Source organism: Chiloscyllium plagiosum, chromosome 16 (assembly GCF_004010195.1).
Source record: "Chiloscyllium plagiosum isolate BGI_BamShark_2017 chromosome 16, ASM401019v2, whole genome shotgun sequence".
Taxonomy (NCBI): Eukaryota; Metazoa; Chordata; class Chondrichthyes; order Orectolobiformes; family Hemiscylliidae; genus Chiloscyllium; species Chiloscyllium plagiosum.
In genome coordinates this window covers 61,988,897-62,009,324 of record NC_057725.1, presented here as the reverse complement: position 1 = coordinate 62,009,324, position 20,428 = coordinate 61,988,897, and the positions used below count along the sequence as shown (strand labels likewise).

General features: G+C 39.5%; 1 protein-coding gene across 9 annotated transcripts in view; it reads right to left on the bottom strand.

Annotated features, from left to right (window-relative positions):
• The window catches only part of prdm11 (PR domain containing 11), a 177,625-nt gene that overhangs the window by 109,464 nt on the left and 47,733 nt on the right, over positions 1-20,428 (bottom strand). For 7 of the 9 annotated variants that reach the window (XM_043706243.1, XM_043706242.1, XM_043706246.1 and 4 more), the window contains exons 3-6: positions 14,505-14,617; positions 12,917-13,179; positions 3,072-3,139; positions 1,344-1,531 (exon numbers count right to left, since the gene is read on the bottom strand). In XM_043706243.1, coding sequence (XP_043562178.1) covers positions 1,344-1,531; positions 3,072-3,139; positions 12,917-13,179; positions 14,505-14,617 — 632 coding nt within the window. Of the gene's footprint in view, positions 1-1,343; positions 1,532-3,071; positions 3,140-12,916; positions 13,180-14,504; positions 14,618-18,574; positions 18,873-20,428 lie in introns of those variants that run through there. The other 2 variants (XM_043706244.1, XM_043706245.1) reach the window with 2 other exon arrangements.

Below are 20,428 nucleotides of genomic sequence, written 5' to 3'. Positions count from 1 at the left end.
TAATCTGAGGGTCAGCACACCTCAGGGAAGGGAGATAGATAGATGGGGAGTCATCATTGTAACCTCAGCTGGTGTGGGAATTGACCCCAGGCTGTTGGCATCACTCTGCACCACAAATCAGCCATCCAATATATATTGTAAAAGATAAAGTGAAAAATGATGAAAAACAATCCTATTATCTAGTTCGCATCACTGCATTCTATAATCTTTAATAAAAGAAACTAATGATTAAAATAAACTAGTCAGCAATTGTACTTTATCATAATATTTCTGAATAATAAGGTTTCAGAGATTTATTCCAATTCTATATGTAATAAGTAATAAAGGGATATTTATTAAACTTCATTGTTACATAGAATACTAATTCTTGTTATTTTATATTAATTTTGAAGTTCTGAGATTAAAATACTCCTTGAAATTGATAATAATCATCCAAATAAATGAATTATACATGATTTGTATTTTGTCCTCACTGCGGAACAGATCTTGCAACATTCATCAATGTTCGATAAACCAGAATCTATTTTATTTGGTGTCATAAGTGCACTTGTTACAGCAGTTTTAACTGCCTTCAATAATTGAGTAGCACTGTGATATTTTCGCCTTCAGTCATAGCAGATGCCATCAATTAAAAAAATGTGCCTTTCTTGCCTCAACACCACACATGTTGTAAAATAGCCATGGCAATGCTTATTAAAAAAACAAAAGTAAACATTAGCAGTAACTAAGCCCAGTATCCCTAATTTTTTTTTTTTAATGGCACACATCTGCTTAAAAATGTAGTCGTTTCTGAACAATTAATACACACGATCTATCTATTCCTGGAGCAACCTTACTGCATACCATCATACATGAATCAGGCATCATAACATGAGAAAATAATCTCATTTAGGACTGAACCCATAGCCTGTATTAAGGTTTTACAAAAAAGCACCCATAGGACTTTGAAAAAATCACCACTTCCTAAGGATGAGTTCCAGTCTTATAATTTTATAATCACGTAACTGATATCCTATAAATAAAAGTCTCAGATATTTTACTGAATACCCACAGAATCCAACAGTGAAGTCTATGGTTATTAAATCACATTGAACTTTACTTTGCTGCAAGAACTAATATCACAATGGTTCTGGGTTAGGTCACTTCCAACGTATAAACCAAGATTCACAGCAAAACATTTTTAAACCAATTTTGATTTATGATTCCTATTAATCCTATCCATCAAAGCTAGAATTATTTGCAAAACAAATAGCATATTTCAGCAGTACTAATCCACCAAATCGGTGATCCATACTATTAATTACAAACAATCATGCTTATTTTAAATTGCACAAAGCACTTACCAGTAAGGAGATTCCTGTCTACAGTGTCTTGTGTAGTTGCATGGAGGCGTTTCATATAATCATCACTGTACCAAATTCGTAGCCTCTCTCCAGGATGAATATCCCTACATACTCTAAAATAAATCTTCTCATTATGCTGGAACGCCATAAGGTTCTGTTCATTTTCTTCTCTTGATATAACTACATACCTTCAACAAATCAATAAATTAAAAATGGGCAGTCAGTACATATAGTGTATACACTCTCATTATAAATATGATTATGTCAGAGTTTTGAACTCTTGACAAAGTGGGTGGACTTTCTTTTGACAGTGAGATTTCCTCAATTCAACCTGAATGAGGAGGGTACTTCGTAGGGAAACAAAATACACATTTACTCGTGAATGAATTGAACAGTAGCATTAGATATAATTATGGAATTATGTGGACTTATACCAAAAAAATCATTAATAATAAACTGCTAACTTGAACAACAATTAATATTGTTTAAAACAATCTAAAACTTTATTATTTTAAAAGGAGATTAAGTCCCTTCCATTCTCAATCTTATTTCACAATATACACTATCTGAGCATTTGTTTTGCGATGATTTAAGATAGCAGCAGCTCAGTTATGATCAATTCTAGCCCTATAGTGCTGAACATATCACCTCACTATAAATCATATCTGCCCAAATTTCCGAAAAGAAGATAAAAACATACCAAGTATTTCTTTTCAGCAAATGATTTAGAAAAGTAATTTGCATAGTTAGGTTATAGGTCAAAATTCGCACCTCTTCCCCACCTGTTTTAAATACAAAGTCTACGAGATTGTTAGATTTTAAGACTATCTTTAATTGAGGGCAAAGTGGGGAATGAAAGGGTCATGCGACTTGAGCATTGAGTGTGTGAGATATTCACAACAGCAGACAATCCTGACTGTTGGGAGGCTGGTAGTTTCCAGGTCTCAAAGAGAATTATCAGGAATGTAATCAGTTATATATAACTTAAATTGTCCTTTTTAATTTTAGGACAAGATGGAGTTGGGAGTTTACAGAATTCACATTTCTAACTGGATATAGGGCCTGTAAGATTCAATTTGTCACAGGGATCGGCTTTGAATGGGAAAAATTGAGAAGTTATAATAAAATTAGCTTGCAAGTTTCATAAGATATACTTGATACTCACAGACATATATCCAGTCTGAAAGAGTCTGAGAAAGAAAAAGTGCAGACAACCACTCACTCTTATTCACCACACAAAATGCAGGTAGGCAACTCATGCTCGGAATCAGGAGTCCAAGCTTATGAGAATTTAAACCAGTATGAAAGATTCTCTTAGCTTTAATTAAAGGGAGGAATCCCCAGGATAACCATTACCAGAAATGTCAGTTCAGAAATAAGAAGTTATCTGGCTGGAAATGAAGAAAGGAGTGGGAGTGGAGAACAGGTTTGGACTGTGCCATGGAGAGCAAAATGATGAATTAACCTATAACTGTAGAGTGCAATTTTTGTTAATTTTGAAAGTCAACCTTTCTGTATGTTATAGTGTAATTTGGTTCCTGAATAGCATTTAGATAATGTTGTTTTTGATTTGGTTATTAAAATAATGCCTTAAAACTAGCACTACTAAGTGTAACCCTTCCAATCATTCACTGGAAATTTAAATATCTTTTTAAAAGTTAATCAGTCTCAAAGGGGATTGTAACAATATACTTAATCTCAAAGTTTTGATTGGAGTTTGTGACTTACCTCATCCAATTGGCTTTGGTCTCATCTGTGCCATCAATAGACTTGTATGTGTTATTCTTGCCAAGAATCTGAATTAACAGAGAAATGACATTGAGAAAAGAAAAAGATGATTTGATCAATACACAGATGTGGCTTTAGCTCTTAAAATGAAAAGCCTGCATAGAACTAATTTTCAAGAGCTTTAAAAAAAATTCCCTTGTTGTTTTAGACTATTTTAAAATATTCTATGGCAATAAAACTGCAAAAAGTACAGACATCAAGATGTCAATTCTTTCCAGTTAAACAAATTAAAGATACCAGGAAAAAATATGAATGACATCAAACAGTTAAGATACAAATATTTTCATCAATTATCAAGTTCGCCTTTAGATGAACTGAAAGAATGAGAAATGATATGTCGATGACTTGTCCCGCCAGTCTTATTCCATGTTTTATTTAGATCACCTGTAACTTAACTTCATCTAGTCATCTTGATACCATAATCCTTAACAACATCGCATTGCAAAAAAATCGATCAATCTTAGTTTTTATTTTCAACTGATCTCCTGAGTTTCACTATTTTTGGTAGAGGTGTGTTCTAGATTTGGAACTCATCTCTAAACTGAGACACCTGGGTCTCAACTCCCCTCTTCTGTAACTGGATTATCGACATCCTGACCTATCGACCATAATCAGTAAGAATAGGCAACAACATGTTCTCCAACATAATCCTCAACACTGGTGCCCTGCATGGCTGCATACTCTGAAAACCTACTATACTCCTTATACATACACAACTGTGTGGTCAAATTCTGCCTAACTCATGTACAAGTTTGCTGACAACATAACTGTTTTAGGTCGGATCTTAACGACAAGACAGAGTACAGGAAAGAGACTCAATGCTTAGCGACATAGCGTAAAGATAACAATCTCTCCATCGACGTCAGCAAAATGAAGGAGCTGGTCATTATTTTCAGGAAGTATAGTGGAGAGCATACCCCTGTCTGTATCAATGATGCTGAGGTGGAGATGGCCAAGGGCATCATGTTCCTGGGAGTGATGATCACCAATAATCTGTTCTGGTTCACCTATGTCGATGCAACACTCAAGAAAGCACAGAAATGTCTCTTCTTCCTCAGGACGCTAAGGGAATTCGGTACATCCACAGGAACTCTTACCAATTTTTATAGACACACAAGAGAAAGCATCCTACCTGGATGCATCACAGCATGGTATGGCAACTGCTCTTCTCAAGACCACAAGAAACTACAAAGAGTTGTGAACACAGCCCAAACCATCACTCAAACCAACCTTCCAATTATTGACTCCATCTATATTTCCCGCTGCCTTCGGAAATCAATCCACACAATCAAAGCTCCCCTCCCACCCCAGTTATACTCTCTTCCAATCTCTTCCGTTGAGAAGTTTAAATACACGTATGAACAGATTCAAGAACAGCTTCTTCACTGTTGTTATCAGACTTTTGAACAGGCCTCTCAAATGTTAATTCTGATCTCTCTCTCTGCACGTTCTCGGCAGCTGTAAAATTGTATCCGGCACTCTATTCTCCTAACCTGATGCACTTCGGTTAATGCAATCAGCCTGTATCGCATTACACGTGACAAAAATCAATCAGTTTCCCTAATCCTGTGTGTGGAGAAGTACTTTCTGACATCATGAGCTCTTTTGTTACAAAGGTCAATACCAATTCTTGAATTGTTTCTCTCCCTTGCTTTGGCCCAAACTCAAAATTCTTATGTTTCCCTCACCATAACCCTAAATTCATATATTTGTCTATATTTGTCCTTTCCGATATCCCTTAATGCCTTTGCATAGTTCATCTTGTTGATAAGACCTACCACTTGCTCACTACAACCCATTAACACTAAACTGGTAACCAACTAGTGACTGGTTGTTGGAGGGAATCCTGAAGGACAGGATATACATGTATTTGGAAAGGCAAGGGCTGACTACGGATAAGCAACTTGGCTTTGTGCGTGGGAAATCATGTCTCACAAACTTGATTGAGTTTTTTGAGGAAGTAACAAAGAGGATTGATGAGGGCAGAGTGGTAAATGTGATCTATATGGACTTCAGTAAGGCGTTCGACAAGGTTCCCCATGGGAGACTGGTTAGCAAGATCGCACGGAATACAGGGAAAACTAGCCATTTGGATAGTGGTGGTGGTGGAGGGTTGATTTTCAGACTGGAGGCCTGTGACCATGTAGGTTTTGTTAATCCAATCAAAACTTGTAGGTAGAGCTAGGTGACATATTTGCATCACTATCAGAGGAGATATCTGGAGCATTATGAGGTGGTGAAGAAAGCCATCCTAAGTGCATATGAGCTTGTGCCAGAAGCCGACAGATAACGTTTCAGGAATCTAAGGAGGGACCCTAGTCAAACCTACATCGAGTCTGAAAGGATCAAAGAAAGTAACTTTGATAGGTGGATAAGGGCATTAAAAATAGAGCAAACCTATGATGCTCTTAGAGAGATGATTACTTTGGAGGAGTTCAAAAATTCACTTCCTGAGGTAGTGAGAACTCACATAAAAGGGCAGAAAGCTAATCTTGCCATTTTAACAGCTGAAATGGCTGATGATTGAGTTGATCCATAAAGCAAAGTTTGGCTTTCAACATCAACTTCAATCCATGAGGGATAGAAATTGGGGAAAAGAGAAATCCTAATGTAGAAAGGCAAAGGTAGATCTCGGTGAAGATCATAAGGATAACTTACCAAAGGATAAAAAGGAAACCCTTGAAGGGGAAAGAGAAGTTAAAAAAGCTCAGGTGTTTTCACTGCAATAAAGTAAGCCACATGAAATCAGTGTGGGTAGGTTAGGAAAAACACTGAGAAACCAGATGTAGGAAAACAGGATAAGCCAATGAGTTTTGTTGGAGTGTTAACAGAAAGCACAATGAAGGTTAAAAAACTGCACCAGGATATACAACCTGGTCGGAGGTTGGTTAAGGAGGAAATGTCAGGTCTTTTTAAACCAGATACCTGCGAAGGTAAAGTTTACTCGCACGGGCCAGCAGCAGCAGGTAAAAAGGTAACAATATTGAGAGTTACAGGATCCCCTCAATATTTGATGTTGAAAGATGAGGAGATATGTACCTCTGAAGGATTATTGCCGGAACAAGTGCATATAACAGGAATTCACGGTAGGACATGCAGCGCTCAATTATGTAGAGTGAGGTTAGAGTGTCCAGTGAAGTGTAGAGAAGTCGTGGTAGGAGTACTGGACACACTCTCAGCTCCAGGAATATGTTTTGTCCTCACGAACGATATAGCTGGTTCACAGGCAGGAGTGTTGCCTACTGTGGCTGAAAAGCCAGTGGAAACTCAGGCATTGAACTATTGCAGAACACATATCCTGGGATTTTCCTGGACTGTGTGGCAATGAGGCCACAGAGTCACCAGTTGAAACAGGAAAGATCAAAAAGAGTACAGGTAAGAAAGTTGAAGCAGAATTAGCAGAAACCTTGTTTGATCAAATGGTTGAGACAAACCAGGAGCAGATAGATGACAAAGCAGACATCTTTAGTTCAGAGAAATTAACTGAATTGCAACAGAAAGATGAGAAACTAAACCAATCATATCAAAAAGCATACTCAGAAGAAGAATCTAGCTGTATCCCGGTGTGCTACTATCTTAAAAACAACGTCATAATGAGAAAGTGGAGACCATCACATATTCAGGCAGGTGAAAAATGGGCAGAAGTACATCAAGTCGTATTGCCAGTGGTTTATAGAAAGGACGTGTAGCGGGTAGCACACAAACTACCAGTTTTTTAGGGTTAAGAAAAACCCAAGCTAACATACAAAACCATTTTTACTGGCCGATGATGTAGTTAAATTTTGCCAGACATGTCATACATGTCAGGTAATTGGAAAACCACAGGTAGTAATAAAACCCGCACCTTTAATATCAACTCCTGAATTTGAGGAACCTTTTACTAGAGTCTCAATTGACTGCATAGGACCCCTACCTAAAACAAAAAGTGAGAATCAGTATTTGTTAACAATAATGGAAGTGTCAAAAAGTGCAGCGCTGCAAAAGCACAGCCGGTCAGGCAGCATTCGAGGAGCAGGAGAGTCAATGTTTCGAGGATAAGCTCTTTGAACAGCTTATGCTTGAAACATCGACTCTCCTGCTCCTCAGATGTTGCCTGACCGGCTGTGCTTTTCCAGTGCCACACTTTTTGACACTGATCTCCAGCATGTGCAGTCCTCACTTTCTCCTAGAACAATATGGATGAGTCGACTAGATTTCCAGAGATCGCTCCATTATGCAATATCACAGCTAAAAGGATTGTAGATACGTTACTCAAATTTTTCCACGAGATATGTACTACCCTCAGGGATACAATCAGATCAAGGGTCAAACTTTACATGGAAATTATTCAAGTTATGAACAGCTTAGGAGTAAAACAATTCAAATCTACTGCATACCATCCAGAATCGCAGGGAGCGTTAGAAAAGTGGCATCAGATGTTAAAGACCATGTTGAGGGCTTATAGTCAAGATGATTCAGATGATTGGGATAAAGGAATTCTGGTTGTACATTTGAATTAGATTTTGGGCATGAAGTGAGAGTACTGCTAAAATTGACGAAGGAGAAATTGGTTAGTCAGAATTCAGAGATCACATGTTTGGACTGTGTCAGATTTTGGAGATTGATTAAACAGAGCAGGGGAGTTGGCTAGACAGCAATTAAAAGTATCACAACATACAATGAAACAGGAAGCAGACAAGAAATCAAAAACTTGCAATTTTGCTATTGGAGGTAAAGTGTTAGCATTACTTCCAGTGACAGGTGAATTTTTAAAAGCAAGGCTTCGTGGACCTTATCAAGTTGAAAGGAAATTGAGTGAGGCGAGTTATTTAATAAGGATCTCAGACAGAAAGAAATCTCACAGAGTGTGTCATGTGAATATGTTCAAAAGGTATTTTGATAGGGAAGGAAAGCAAAAGGAGACTATTTTAGTGATTACAACACAGAGCAAAGAGAAAATTCTGAATTGGGCGTTCCTCAAATTAAATTGGAAAATGAGGAAGTTGTCAAAAATTGGGATAAATTGAGTTACCATTCAGGGGAAAATCAAAATGACCTGAAAGCGCTATTACTATTGCACAGAAGATATGTGGAAATAAGCTGGGAAGTACAAACCTAATTATGCATGACAGAGACACAGGAGATACTGTTTCGATTAAGCAACATCCTTATAGGCATAACCCTCCAGGTTCAAAAAGGAGATTGAATGCATGCTCCATGACGACACAGCTGAAGTGAGTTAGTGACCGGAGCTCACCCATTGTAATGGTGTCAAAACCAGATGGTACCCAACGGTTATGTGTGGACTATCGCTGAGTCAATGCAGTTATAAAGACTGATGCAGATCTGATTCATATTTGGAAGACTGTATTAAAAAGGTGGGACAAGCAACTTATACTTCTAAGTTGGACTTGCTCAAAGGGTACTGCCAGGTACCTTTGTCCATAAGAGCAAAGACAATCTTGGCTTTCATAACATTGAATGAACTATATCTGTTTAAAGTAATACAGTTTGGTATGAAAATTTCAACAGCCACATATCAGAGACTAACTAATAAGGTCATTTCTGGATTACCCAATTATGTCATATACACAGATGACTTGGTGGTTTTTTGTTGCACATGGAAGGAACATTTGCAACATTTATCTGAATTGTTTGATCGGCTAGAGGGAAAAGATATAAAAGGGACCTAAGGGGCAACTTTTTCGTGAAGAGGGTGGTGCGTGTATGGAATGAGCTGCCAGAGGAAGTGGTGGAGGCTGTTATAATTACAGCATTTAAAAGCCATCTGGATGGGTAAATGAATAGGAAGGATTTAGAAGGATATGGGACTAGATTAGGTTAGGACATTTGGTCAGCATGGACAAATTGGGCCGAAGGGTCTGTTTCCTTGCTATACATCTCTATGACTTCAGGAGGCTGGCTTGGTGATAAATCTGGCTAAAAGTGAATTTGCCAAAACCTAAGTCACCTTCCAGGTCCACATTATGGGACATGGACAAATGGCCCAACGGAATGCAAAAACAAAGGTAACTGGCGAGTTTCCCATATATCGATAAATAGAGCAGTATTACGATTCCTGCAATCGAGTGGATTTTATTGGAAATACGTACCAAATTTTAGCAGTGTGGCTGCTCCACTCACTTAATTACCAAAGAAAGGCAAAAAGTTTCAATGCAGTTTTCTGTCAGAAGGCATATTATAGCCTAAAAGCTGTGTTAACCACTGTCCCTGTATTAGCCACACCTAATTACGCAAAGTCATTCAAGGTGGTTATCGATGAGAGTGATGTGGGTTTAAGTGCTGTGATCTTACAGGAAGACAATGAAATCCAGGAAATTGAACATTCATCAGCAGAAATATTTGACCATCGACGAGACATTTGAGCTTGGTGTTGGTGTTACAACATTTCAATGTTTATATTACCAGTAATGTACCTGAAACAATCATACACTGATCAGAATCCACTGGTTTGTGAAGAAATTTAAGAACAAAGATTCCAGACTGTTTAGATGGAGCTTGTTGTTACAGCCATTCAATTTGAAAATTGCGCATGTGGCAGGGTGAGAAAACATGCGTGCTGACGCATTGTCAAGACTTGGATGAGAAATGGAGGCTTTTGGTGGTACGAGTAAAACAGAGGGCAATAGAATGTAGCAGTGCATGTTTGCATATTTATAGTCAATGTAATGTATATGCGTGCTGTAGTGTACTAACAGTGTAAGGTTAAGGGGTTTTAAAATGAAGCCATCTTTGGATATTGATAGTTTTTTTTAAGTGGGGGAGATGTATGACAATGCTGCTACTTTAACAAGGTTGTGTTGTCCTTGGTTTTTTTCGGAAGTGTTGTACAAGGCAGTGTTGACGAGATGTCTGGGTTTATCTACTTGGAGATGTTGTTAAGTTTTTTAAAAATGTCTGTACAATGAAAGGGGAGTGGCCAGATCTCCCAGCTCAGCTTTTCTCTGGTTTGATTTGGTTTTAGCAGTCTGGCTATTCAGAGCTACTGTTTCAGTTGTTAGCTGGAAATCCAAAAGAAACAACTACATGGAAGAAAGTGTTCCATGTTGAATCTCTCTGCCCATTCTGTCTCCTATAAGACCCTGTGTTTGATTTTATCTTTTTTTGCCAAGGGACATTTATGGGGATTGCTGCAGTATTTGGAACAGCATCATTAAGTTGGGATAGTCTGTTGGGTTTCAGTAGGCAAAGTTATTCTGTATTCTGTTCTTTTTTCTTTCATTCAGTACTCTGTAAATAAATTCAGTTTTGTTTAAAACAGAGAGGTTTGATGAGCTGCATCACTACTGGAATATCCACTTTACGCATGCTCAAAACAAGTGTAAAGGTTAGGGTCATAGAATCACAGTCATACAGCACGGAAACAGACCCTTTGGTACAACTTATCCACGCAAACCAGGTTTCCCAAACTAAACTAGTCTCACTTGCCTAAGTTTGGCCCATATCTCTCCAAAACTTGCCTATTCATTAGCTAATCCAAATGTCTTTTAAATGTTGTAATTGTACCTGCACCCACCACTTCATTCCACATGAACCACTCTAAAAAAGTTTGCCACGCATGTCCTTTTTAAAATGTTCTCCTTTCATCTTAAAAATAGCAAGTCAAAACATTCTCTCTAGACCTTGGGGATGAACTTAAATAATTCACTAAGACAATGCAAAGGCATTAAAAGAACAAATGAGTTTGGAAATAACAATATGAGATGGTGAGAGTGGGCATGAGAGATATTTTGGTGCCAATGCACAAGTTTCCCATTTGCTACGTATGATCCATCACATCATTAAGACAAAGTGTTTAAAAAGAAATTGGAAAAGAGAGTCAGGTCTTCCAAACAGCATCACCAACAGAATCTACATAATATACATCACAGCAATATTCTACCAACATAATTACAGAAGTAGCTAAGGAGACAAAAACTGAGACTGTGTCAATGCACTTCTAAGATACTCGATGCCTGACTGGAAATAAAAATGCGTATGGCAACAGAATGAATTACTTGCCACAGAGTAAAGGGTCTTGAAATGTTTTGAGTGGGTCTGGCCTGGTTCATATTACAAGGTAGATATCAGGAGGATGGGAGAACACAGCAAGCCAGGTATCAGGAGGTGGATAAGTTAACGGGATGGGCGGGGGAGGGGGGGGGGGGGGTGCTGGTGGTGGGTGTAAAGGGAGCTGCAGATTGTGGGGGGGTTGGGGGGGTTTGGGTGGGAAAGGGGCAGAGTGGTGAGGTAGGAATGGGTGAACACAGGTAAAGGGTACTGCTTTTCTCTTTCTTGGGTCCAAGATAAATGACCTCATACCTAACTTCATCTGCAGTTTTCGCACTCACATAGTTTATCAATATTCCTTTGCAACCTATTGCTAACAACTAGATTCTTTAATTAGTTGTGCTCCTATGATGTAATAAACTTAGATAAATGGCCCTCTATTCCATCAGCTAAGTTGTTTTCATATATGTATCAAAAGGCTAAGGCCCAAATACTGATCTCTGGAGACACTACTAATCACATTTTGCAAATTACAGCGGAAAACTATTATTTGCACTTTCTACCCTATGTCTCCGATCCAATTTCCAAAACAAGCCAATAGATTTCCTCCTTTTCCATGTATCTCTTTTTTGTTTAAACATTCTTTCATGTCAAGCTTTACCAAATGCAATCTGCAACCCACACATATTACAAAAGCAAATACTGCCCTTTTTACCATGGTTTAAACAATTCACAGGTGTCATTAGATTTAACTGGCCTTTTTATGAGTTCATATTCTACTTGAGTATTTCAGCATGGTCTTCCTTGTTTTATGGAGAAGTCATCCTTTCTCATATATACTACCTCCTTTCGATACAAATTGTCTTTCTGTATGGGACTTTATACTTGCTGATTTATTTGGTAGCTCCAAACTGTACCACTTTTACTCTGGACATTTTTGCCTTATCTTTGTCATGATGGGACTCTATTCCCAAAGCTATTTGACAAAAGTTTCAATTTCAAACCATATTCTTCCTAGCCATTGTAACCATTTCTTGGTCCATGTGCACCCAAATTCTCCTACTAATTCCAAGTGCATCTGCATCTCTTTTTTACCTATATACCAACTCTTTCTTGTCAATGTACACTTCAGTTTCTTCCACCACTCACAAGCATGCACTTACGCATCTAAATTTTTCTACCTTGTCTAATAAACATGTTTCCCTCAATAAGGAATTCAGAAGAAACTTCTTTATCTAAAAAAGTAGTGTGAATATGAAATTGTCTACCACAAGTGTAGTTGGATATAGTTTTGATTAATTTACAGGGAAACACAATAAACATATGAGGGAGAAGGCAATAGATAGATAGATTGAGATTAGGAAAGATGGGAGGAAGTTCAAATAGAGCTCAAACAGATGATTAGTTTCAAGGTATGACCTGTTTCTGCACTGCATATGCAATGCTATTTTTATCCTTTGTTTTCACTCAGCCTCAGCAAAAGACATATAGGGTGTGTCATTGAGAAGTAGAACTTATTCCAACCTCTCTGCACTTTAAAATCACAGGCTAAATTTCACATGATTCCTGGTGTGGACTCTCATTCAATAAGAACATAGATCTGAAATGATGGTCAAGTGTCAATTCACAATTAGGTGTCTCACCTCGCAATAACATGTATCGAGAATATTCTGTTTCCTGGGCTAAAAGGAAATATTCAACTACCAAAGCTGCGTGTCCTTATTATAGTACCTTATTATAGTACTGCATCATAATACATTGCAAAGTTCAAACATGCACTTTAAAAAAGCACATACCAGCCATGAGAAAAACCCGGATGACTTATCAGTTTGGCACACTTCTCCTTCATATGGTCCAAATATCCTCCCCTTTGGAATGATGGTATCTAAACAACGAACATCAATCTCTCCTCCAGGCTCTTTCACAACTACTACTCCAGCAGGAACCGTGAGGGCTGCTCTATCTGGTGTACCTACAGGTATAGGTGTATCAGTAATAAATACTGGACATCCATGAAGGGCACACTCGTCCATGAAGTACTCCTGGCAATTCTCACAAACTAGGATACAAACAATAATGGTTTCGGTTAGATGCACATTTATAAAAGAAACAAATTTGAAATGAAACGATTATCTCTGAATCTCATTTGCTAACGGTTCCCATACTCAAATGTTCCTAATTTATTCCCACAAGTCCACCATGCCAACCAACTCTCATTTCAACATATGCAAATCTTTTTGAAACAAACATTCTCCCTGGTCTAAATTGACGTTATATTCAAGGGTCTCACACCTCAGGTTGAGGCTGAGGTCTTTGTGAAAGTATTTACCATATACACTCATGTAAAGGTCGATCTTGCGTAAAAGTCAACCCCTTATTTTAGGCCAAAAAAAATCTTGTATTTTCCATATATCTCACATAAACGTCGACCCTGCTATATTGCATTATAAACCTAGTACAAAGGGAACTGCATGTTTCCATGATTCCCACTTAAACAAAATCACATTCATTCATTCATACTAGTAATTCTACTCATCCTTCTTTGTTTACTATATTGCATTTCTATTCATTCATTGATTCATTCATACATAACTCTACTTAGCCCACTTGGTTCACTTTAGCACATTTTGATTCTCTCATTTATTTAGACTTGTACTAAGTCTATCAGTACTTGTAGCACTTTGTTCACCATACATCCAAAAGTTAATATCGTTAAAAAGTTAATAATTTTAATTGTGCCATTATATCTGAATAAAAGCGAGATATATTAGCTACATAGTAGCATATCTTTAATGCTTTAACAAATGTGTTAAATGTTGCTGAGGTTCATAACATAAGAGAGTAAATTGGAGGGAAATGGAAGAATTTGGTGGGAAAGTTCAAGACACTTACACATTCAGAATTTAATAAGTGTTTCATTTTAAGTGTGCCATTATATCAGACCATGGCAATATTGAACAGTGCGATTTTGCAGGATTTCATTAAATCTCTGACATGTTAAATTTTCGTACCACATACATATAAATAACATTTCTTACCAGTAATTCATTCCTGTTTCTCTTGTTTTTATCTGGTAATTACCTTTACCATTGTGTTTTTCTTCTTTACCTGGGATTAGTTGTGCAATCAAATTGACTTCTGCCAAAAATACAGTATTTTGAACTGCAGCATGAATTTCAGCTCCTCAAAACTATTAACCGTGTATTAGTAGACCCTCTTAATTGAACCTTTAAAAAGTCTAAAAAAATTTGAATTTTACACAAGTATATACAGTACTCTAATCAATTTATACCTTCCCCTTTCCCAATCTTATTTTTCTTTTAATGGGATATGATTGAACTGAGCTTTCTCTATAAATCAAAATATCATAAGAAAGCCACTCACACCAGTAGTCATTTTGTTCATGGGATTCATTCATAGTCATCTCTTCACCTTTCACCTTCCCCAATTCCAGTTCCGCTTCCTTGGGATATACCTGGGTATAGTCTGGCACAATGCTATAGAATGGTAAAGAAAGGAAACAAGAGTTTGAATGAAATTTAAACACAGTGAATTCAATCTGACATCAAGACCAAAAGATATGTGGGTGCAGATTTCGGTTTGTGCATTATAATTGCCCAGATAGCAAGATTTCAACCGATATGACAAATAACAATGATCTAGATAAGCAATCTATTGCTACAAAATGAGTTTTTTCAGGTTTTGAACCCTATACATATGCCTGCAGATAGAATGGAAAATAAGAGGAATAAGCCAGAAGAGCTTTTGAGTCTGCTCCATCCTTCTGTACAATCAAGGTGGATCATCCAATTCAGTACCCTGTTCCTGCTTTCTCCCCATACACTTTGATCCCTTTAGCCTGAAGAACTATATCTAACTCCTTTTTGAAAACATTTAACGCTTTGGCCTCAACCACTTTCTGTGGTAGAGAATTCCACAGTTCATCACTGTCTGTGAAGAAATTTCTCCTCATATCCTTAGACTGTAACCCCTGACTATGGGTTTCTGGTCATCAGAAAATCCTTCCTGTGTTTACCCTGTCTAGCCCTGTTAGAATTTTGTAAGTTTCTGTGAGATCCCCCCTTCATTCTTCTAAGCTCATGAATACAGATCGAACCAATCTAGTCTTTCTTCATAATTCAATCCTGTCATCTCAGGAATCAGTCTGGTAAACCTTTGGTACACTCCTTCCATAGCCAGAATGTCCTTTCCTAGATAAAGAGACCAACACTGCCATATTCAAATCTTCTTGCTATGAAGGCCAACATGCTATTTGCCTTCTTCACTGTCTGCTGCACCTGCATGCACTCTTTTAGCAACCGGTATACAAGGACACCCAGGCCTCTTTGTATCTTCCCCTTTCCCAATCTTATCACCATTCAGAAAATGGTCTGCCTTCTTGTTTTTGCAACTAAAGTGGATAATCTCACATTTTCCCCTTTACATTTCATCACCCCACCTAGTTAAACACCCTGCTCCTGCCTTCCCAATGTTAGAGTAGAGTAACGTTATTTGTTGTTTCTACTACATACAGCTGGTACAATAAAAATGAGACAGTGTTCCTCCAGGACCAAAGGCTATATGAACACACAGACTATACAAGAGTACAGTCATACACAGGACTGCATAAAGTGCGTAGAGAAGTGCAAAACATGCAAGAAAGCACAATAATTCCTGACAAGACAAGACAATAGGCACAGTGGTGGACAAATTACAATGTAAAATGAATGATCATTAATAAACCATTGTTTTAGCAGCAATTCAAAACGCCACCTCAAAATTGTAAATGCAATAGAATGTGGTCATACAGTGTTAAGGAGCCTGATGGCTTGGAGGAAGAAAGTATTGCACAGTCAGGCCACAAGAGACCAAATGTTTCGGCATCTTCTGCCAGATGGCAGGAGGGAGAAGAAGAATTTGAATGGAGGACATGTAGGGTCATCCACAATGTGGTTAGCCTTGTGGATGCAGCGTGTGGAGTAAATGTCTGTAATGGAGAGAAGAGAGATCCGGATGATCTTCTCAGCTGTCCTCATTATCCATTGTAGGGTCTTCCAATCAGAGACATTGCAATTCCCAAATCAGACAGTGATGCAGCTGCTCAGGCTACTCTCAATGAACTCTGTGTAGAATGTGGTGAGGATGGGGGAAATGGAGAATGGGGCTGGAAGATGGGCTTTCCTCAACCTACTCAGAAAGTAGTGATGCTGTTGGGCCTTCTTAGCTATGGAACTAATGTTGAGGGACCAAGTAAGGGTCTCCGCCAAGTGGACGCCAAGAAATTTTGTACTCTTCACGATCTCCAAGGGTGAGCCATCAATGTCCAGCAGAGAGTGATTGTTCCATGCACCCCCTAAAGTCAACAAACATCTCTTTAATTTTGTCCACGTTCAGAGACAGGTGGTTGGTTCTGCACCAGTCCTTTCTTTAGCTGCTGCACCTCCACCCTATATGCTGACTCATTCTTCCTGCTAATGAGACCCACTAACATCATGTCATCAGCGAACTTAATAATATGATTTGAGCTGTGCATCACTGCACAGTCTTGTGTCAGCAGGGTGAACAGCAGTGGACTAAGCACACAGCCCTGGGGGGAGGGGGCCCATGCTCAGTGTGATGGCGCTAAGAGATGCTGTTCCCAATCCAGACTGAGGTCTCCTAGTCAAGAAGTCCAGGATCCAGTTACGGAGGGAAGTATTCAAGCCCAGCCAACTCAGCTTTCCATTCAGGTGCTGAGGAATAGTGTTAAATGCAGAACTTAAGTCTAATGAACAGTAATCTAACATAGGTGCCCTTCTTGTCCAAGTTGGTGAGGGCCAGGCGGAAATGGTATCATATGTTGAACAGTTGAGATGATACGTGAACTGCAGGGTGTCCAGTGAGGGTAACAGCAGGGTCTTCATATGCCTCATCACAAGTCTCTCAAAACACTTCATGATGATGGGTGTTAACATGATGGGACGGTCGTCGTTGAGGCAGAACACTGAAGACTTCTTCGGCATGGGGACGATGATAGCAGCCTTGAAGCACATTGGAACTACGGCACAACTCAGGAAGATGTTAAAAATGTCTGTGAGAACATCCACCAGCATGTCAAGAGCATCCTGCCAGGCATGTTATCTGGTCCAGCAGCCTTATGTGGGTTGACTTTGCATAGAGATTACCTCACGTCAGTCATGGTAAGACACAACACCTGGTCATTGTGGAGATTGTGGGGGGAGGGGGGGGGGGGGTTTCCTCACTGCCACATCATTTTGTGTCACTGCCACATCATTTTGTGCCTCAAACCGTGCATAGTAGTTGTTCAACTCATCCAGGAAGAAGGCATCACCAACATAAGCAGGAGATGCTTTGCTTTTCTGTGGTTGGTGATGGCTTGATGCTCCACATATCACCGCTGTCCTAATAGCTGTGTATTCTCTGTGCGTGTGCACGCTTTGCCTCTTTGATGGCCCGGGACAGGCTGGCCCTTGATGTTGTTAGGGCAGGAATCACAGGTTCCCAGCAGTGCACACACCTATGCGGTCATCCACAGTTTCTGGTTGGGTGAGAAGTGATGGTCTTAGACACAGAGACGTCATCAATGCATTTGATAATGTAGTAAATCACTGACACCGTGCACTCCTCTAAGTTGATGGAGTCACCATCGGTTGCCACCTCCTTAAACACACGCCAGTGTGTTCAAAGCATTCTTGAAGAGCAGAAATGGCTCCTGCCGGCCAGGTTTTCACCTGCTTCAGAACTGGTTTGATATAATTAATGAGCAGTCTGTATGCTGGAATTAGGATAACACAGATGAGGTCTGAGAAGCTGAGGTGGGGCCAGGGCTCTGTCGCGTATGCATTGAGGATGTTTGTCTCAACCAGATCCAGCGTATTCCCCCCTCTTGTAACAAAGTCCATATGCTGATGGAATTTAGGGAGCACAGACTGGAGATTCACATGGTTAAAATCTCTAGCAACAATAAACAGTCCATCAGGGAGTGAGTTCTGCAGTCCCATACAGTTCACAAAGTGCCTCCATAGCATTAGCACTGGGAGGAATATACACCCAGACTATAAGGACAGCAGTGAATTCCCATGGCAAATAAAATGGTCTGCATCTAACAATCACAAACTCCACCAGTGATGAGCAGTAACTGAAGACTAGCACAGAGTCCTTGCAACATTTTGTGTTGATGTAGACACACTGAGCCACACCGCGAATCTTACCAGACAGAGCTGCATTTTTGTCAGGGCAAACACGGCAAGCCCATCTAACTGGATAGCTGTGTTTGGAACTCTGTCACCAAGCCATATTTCAATAAAAACAAAGACACAGCAATCCCTAAACTCATGCTGAGAAACCTGCCACAGTCGGATGCAGTCCAACTTATTGTCCACGGAGCAGAATGGACAGGAGAGCTGGCCAACTAGGGTTTGTTTTTAGCCTAGCACAAATTACTGCCCACTTACCACACATCCGCCTCCTCGCACACCGCTTCCAATGTATCAAATCCAGCCACTGACATCAGGCGAGGCCAAGGCCTGGTCTCCACAGCAAGTCAAGATCGCATAACTCCTTCAACAGCTCTCCATTCAAATTCATTTTCAGCTGGTTCCTGGACTGTAGCAGTGTTTGCAGGCTGTAACAGTATCTGCAAACACTGGGTTTAGTGTTCCTGTTCCTCCTGTGCCTTAGAAAACTGAAATTAAAAAGCCATAGGTCGGGAGAGGTGGCTGCGAGCTGCTGCCGCACCATGTTGAGGATATTCTGGAATTATGAAAGATTCTGATGTTTCCGGAATTATCAAAGAAGAATAGTTAAAAACAAAACAAAAACATAAACATAAACAATTTTTTAACCCTTCTATGGTTTGCCACCTGGATAATTCACAGCAATTACTATAATATTCATTTAATTTCTGGATGATTGGCACCCTCTTGGACTTTCCGTATCTCACCAAGCTGTTCTTGAGAATTCTCAACAGAAATCAGGTACTTCCCAATGATGGGAAGGAGAAAGGGCCCATTCGGTTCTTCTATAGTAATTTGCAGATATTATCACTCCAATGATACACAACTGAAGTAAGCCATGAGCCTGTCCTCTCATGCAACAAATATTCATGCATGGTAACAGTCACTCAGCAAAAGACCTAAAAACATTTATCTCCTACGGACCAAAGAAAAATGCACACATGGCCATTGCTTAATTGTCTTGTGACCATTCACTGCAACCTCACGCTGCTCGATTTGAATAATTTTAAATATTCAGCTAGCAGTAATCACAATGGCACATCGGTAGGTCCAAAACACTAGATAAATCCAAACTAATGTAGATTATGGCTGCATAGGTTGTGCATGAAATGAACCTGACTTGGGAAACATTGAAGAATGGTCCAAAGAACAAAGTGGACTTCAAAGTTTATAAACTCCTGCATTGGAGACTTTAGTGAAGGGATGTAGAAATGTAAAGTAGGGTCAAGACACATGCACAGAAAGACATTGTTGAAAGAGTTGAACACCAACTTGTCACAGGGATTGCACAGTGTTATAGCAATTCACTAATTCAACGTACAACAAAATAATTACCGAGCAGCTGATTCAGCAAGAACAGCAGTAACTGTGTGGACCTGCTGCCATCTCTCATGAAGACAGAATTCACATAAAATAGTCCTGCCCTTGCTGATGTTTACCTGCCATCCAGTCTAGAATACAGCTGCTAGTGGCAGTGCAGTCTGCAGTGGGTCCTCTGGCTCAAAGCTGCTCAAGGTCATTTCACCATGGAAAGCTGCATTCTCCTCCACTGAAAGTCAGCAGCCTTCTAATAGCTATGCTACACCCACTAGAGTAACACTGCATAGATGCACTAGGAATGCCAAAGCCAAAAGAGGATTACTTTTTTCTTTCAATCGTGAGACATAGGTTTTACTGCTGGATCAACATTTACTGCCTGTACCTAGTTGACCTTGAGAAGGAAAATGGTGGGGATTTGTCATCTTGAACTGGCAGATGGAGTTTAATTTAGATAAAGTGTGAGGTGTTGCATTCTAGTAAGGCAAATCAGGAAAGGACTTGGGAGTGTTATCGAACAAACAGACCTGGGGTGCAAGTGCATAGCTCCTTGAAAATGGAGTCGCAAGTAGGCAGGGTGATGAAGAACGCATTTGACACACTGGAAAAAGCACAGCAGGCAGAATTCAAGGAGCAAGACAGTCAATGTTTTGGGCATAACCCTTCTTCAGGGCTGGGAAGGGGAAAGGCAGCTGAGAGATTAATTGGGGGGGATGGGGGGGGGGGGGGGGGGGGAGGAGCAAGGGGAATGTTTGG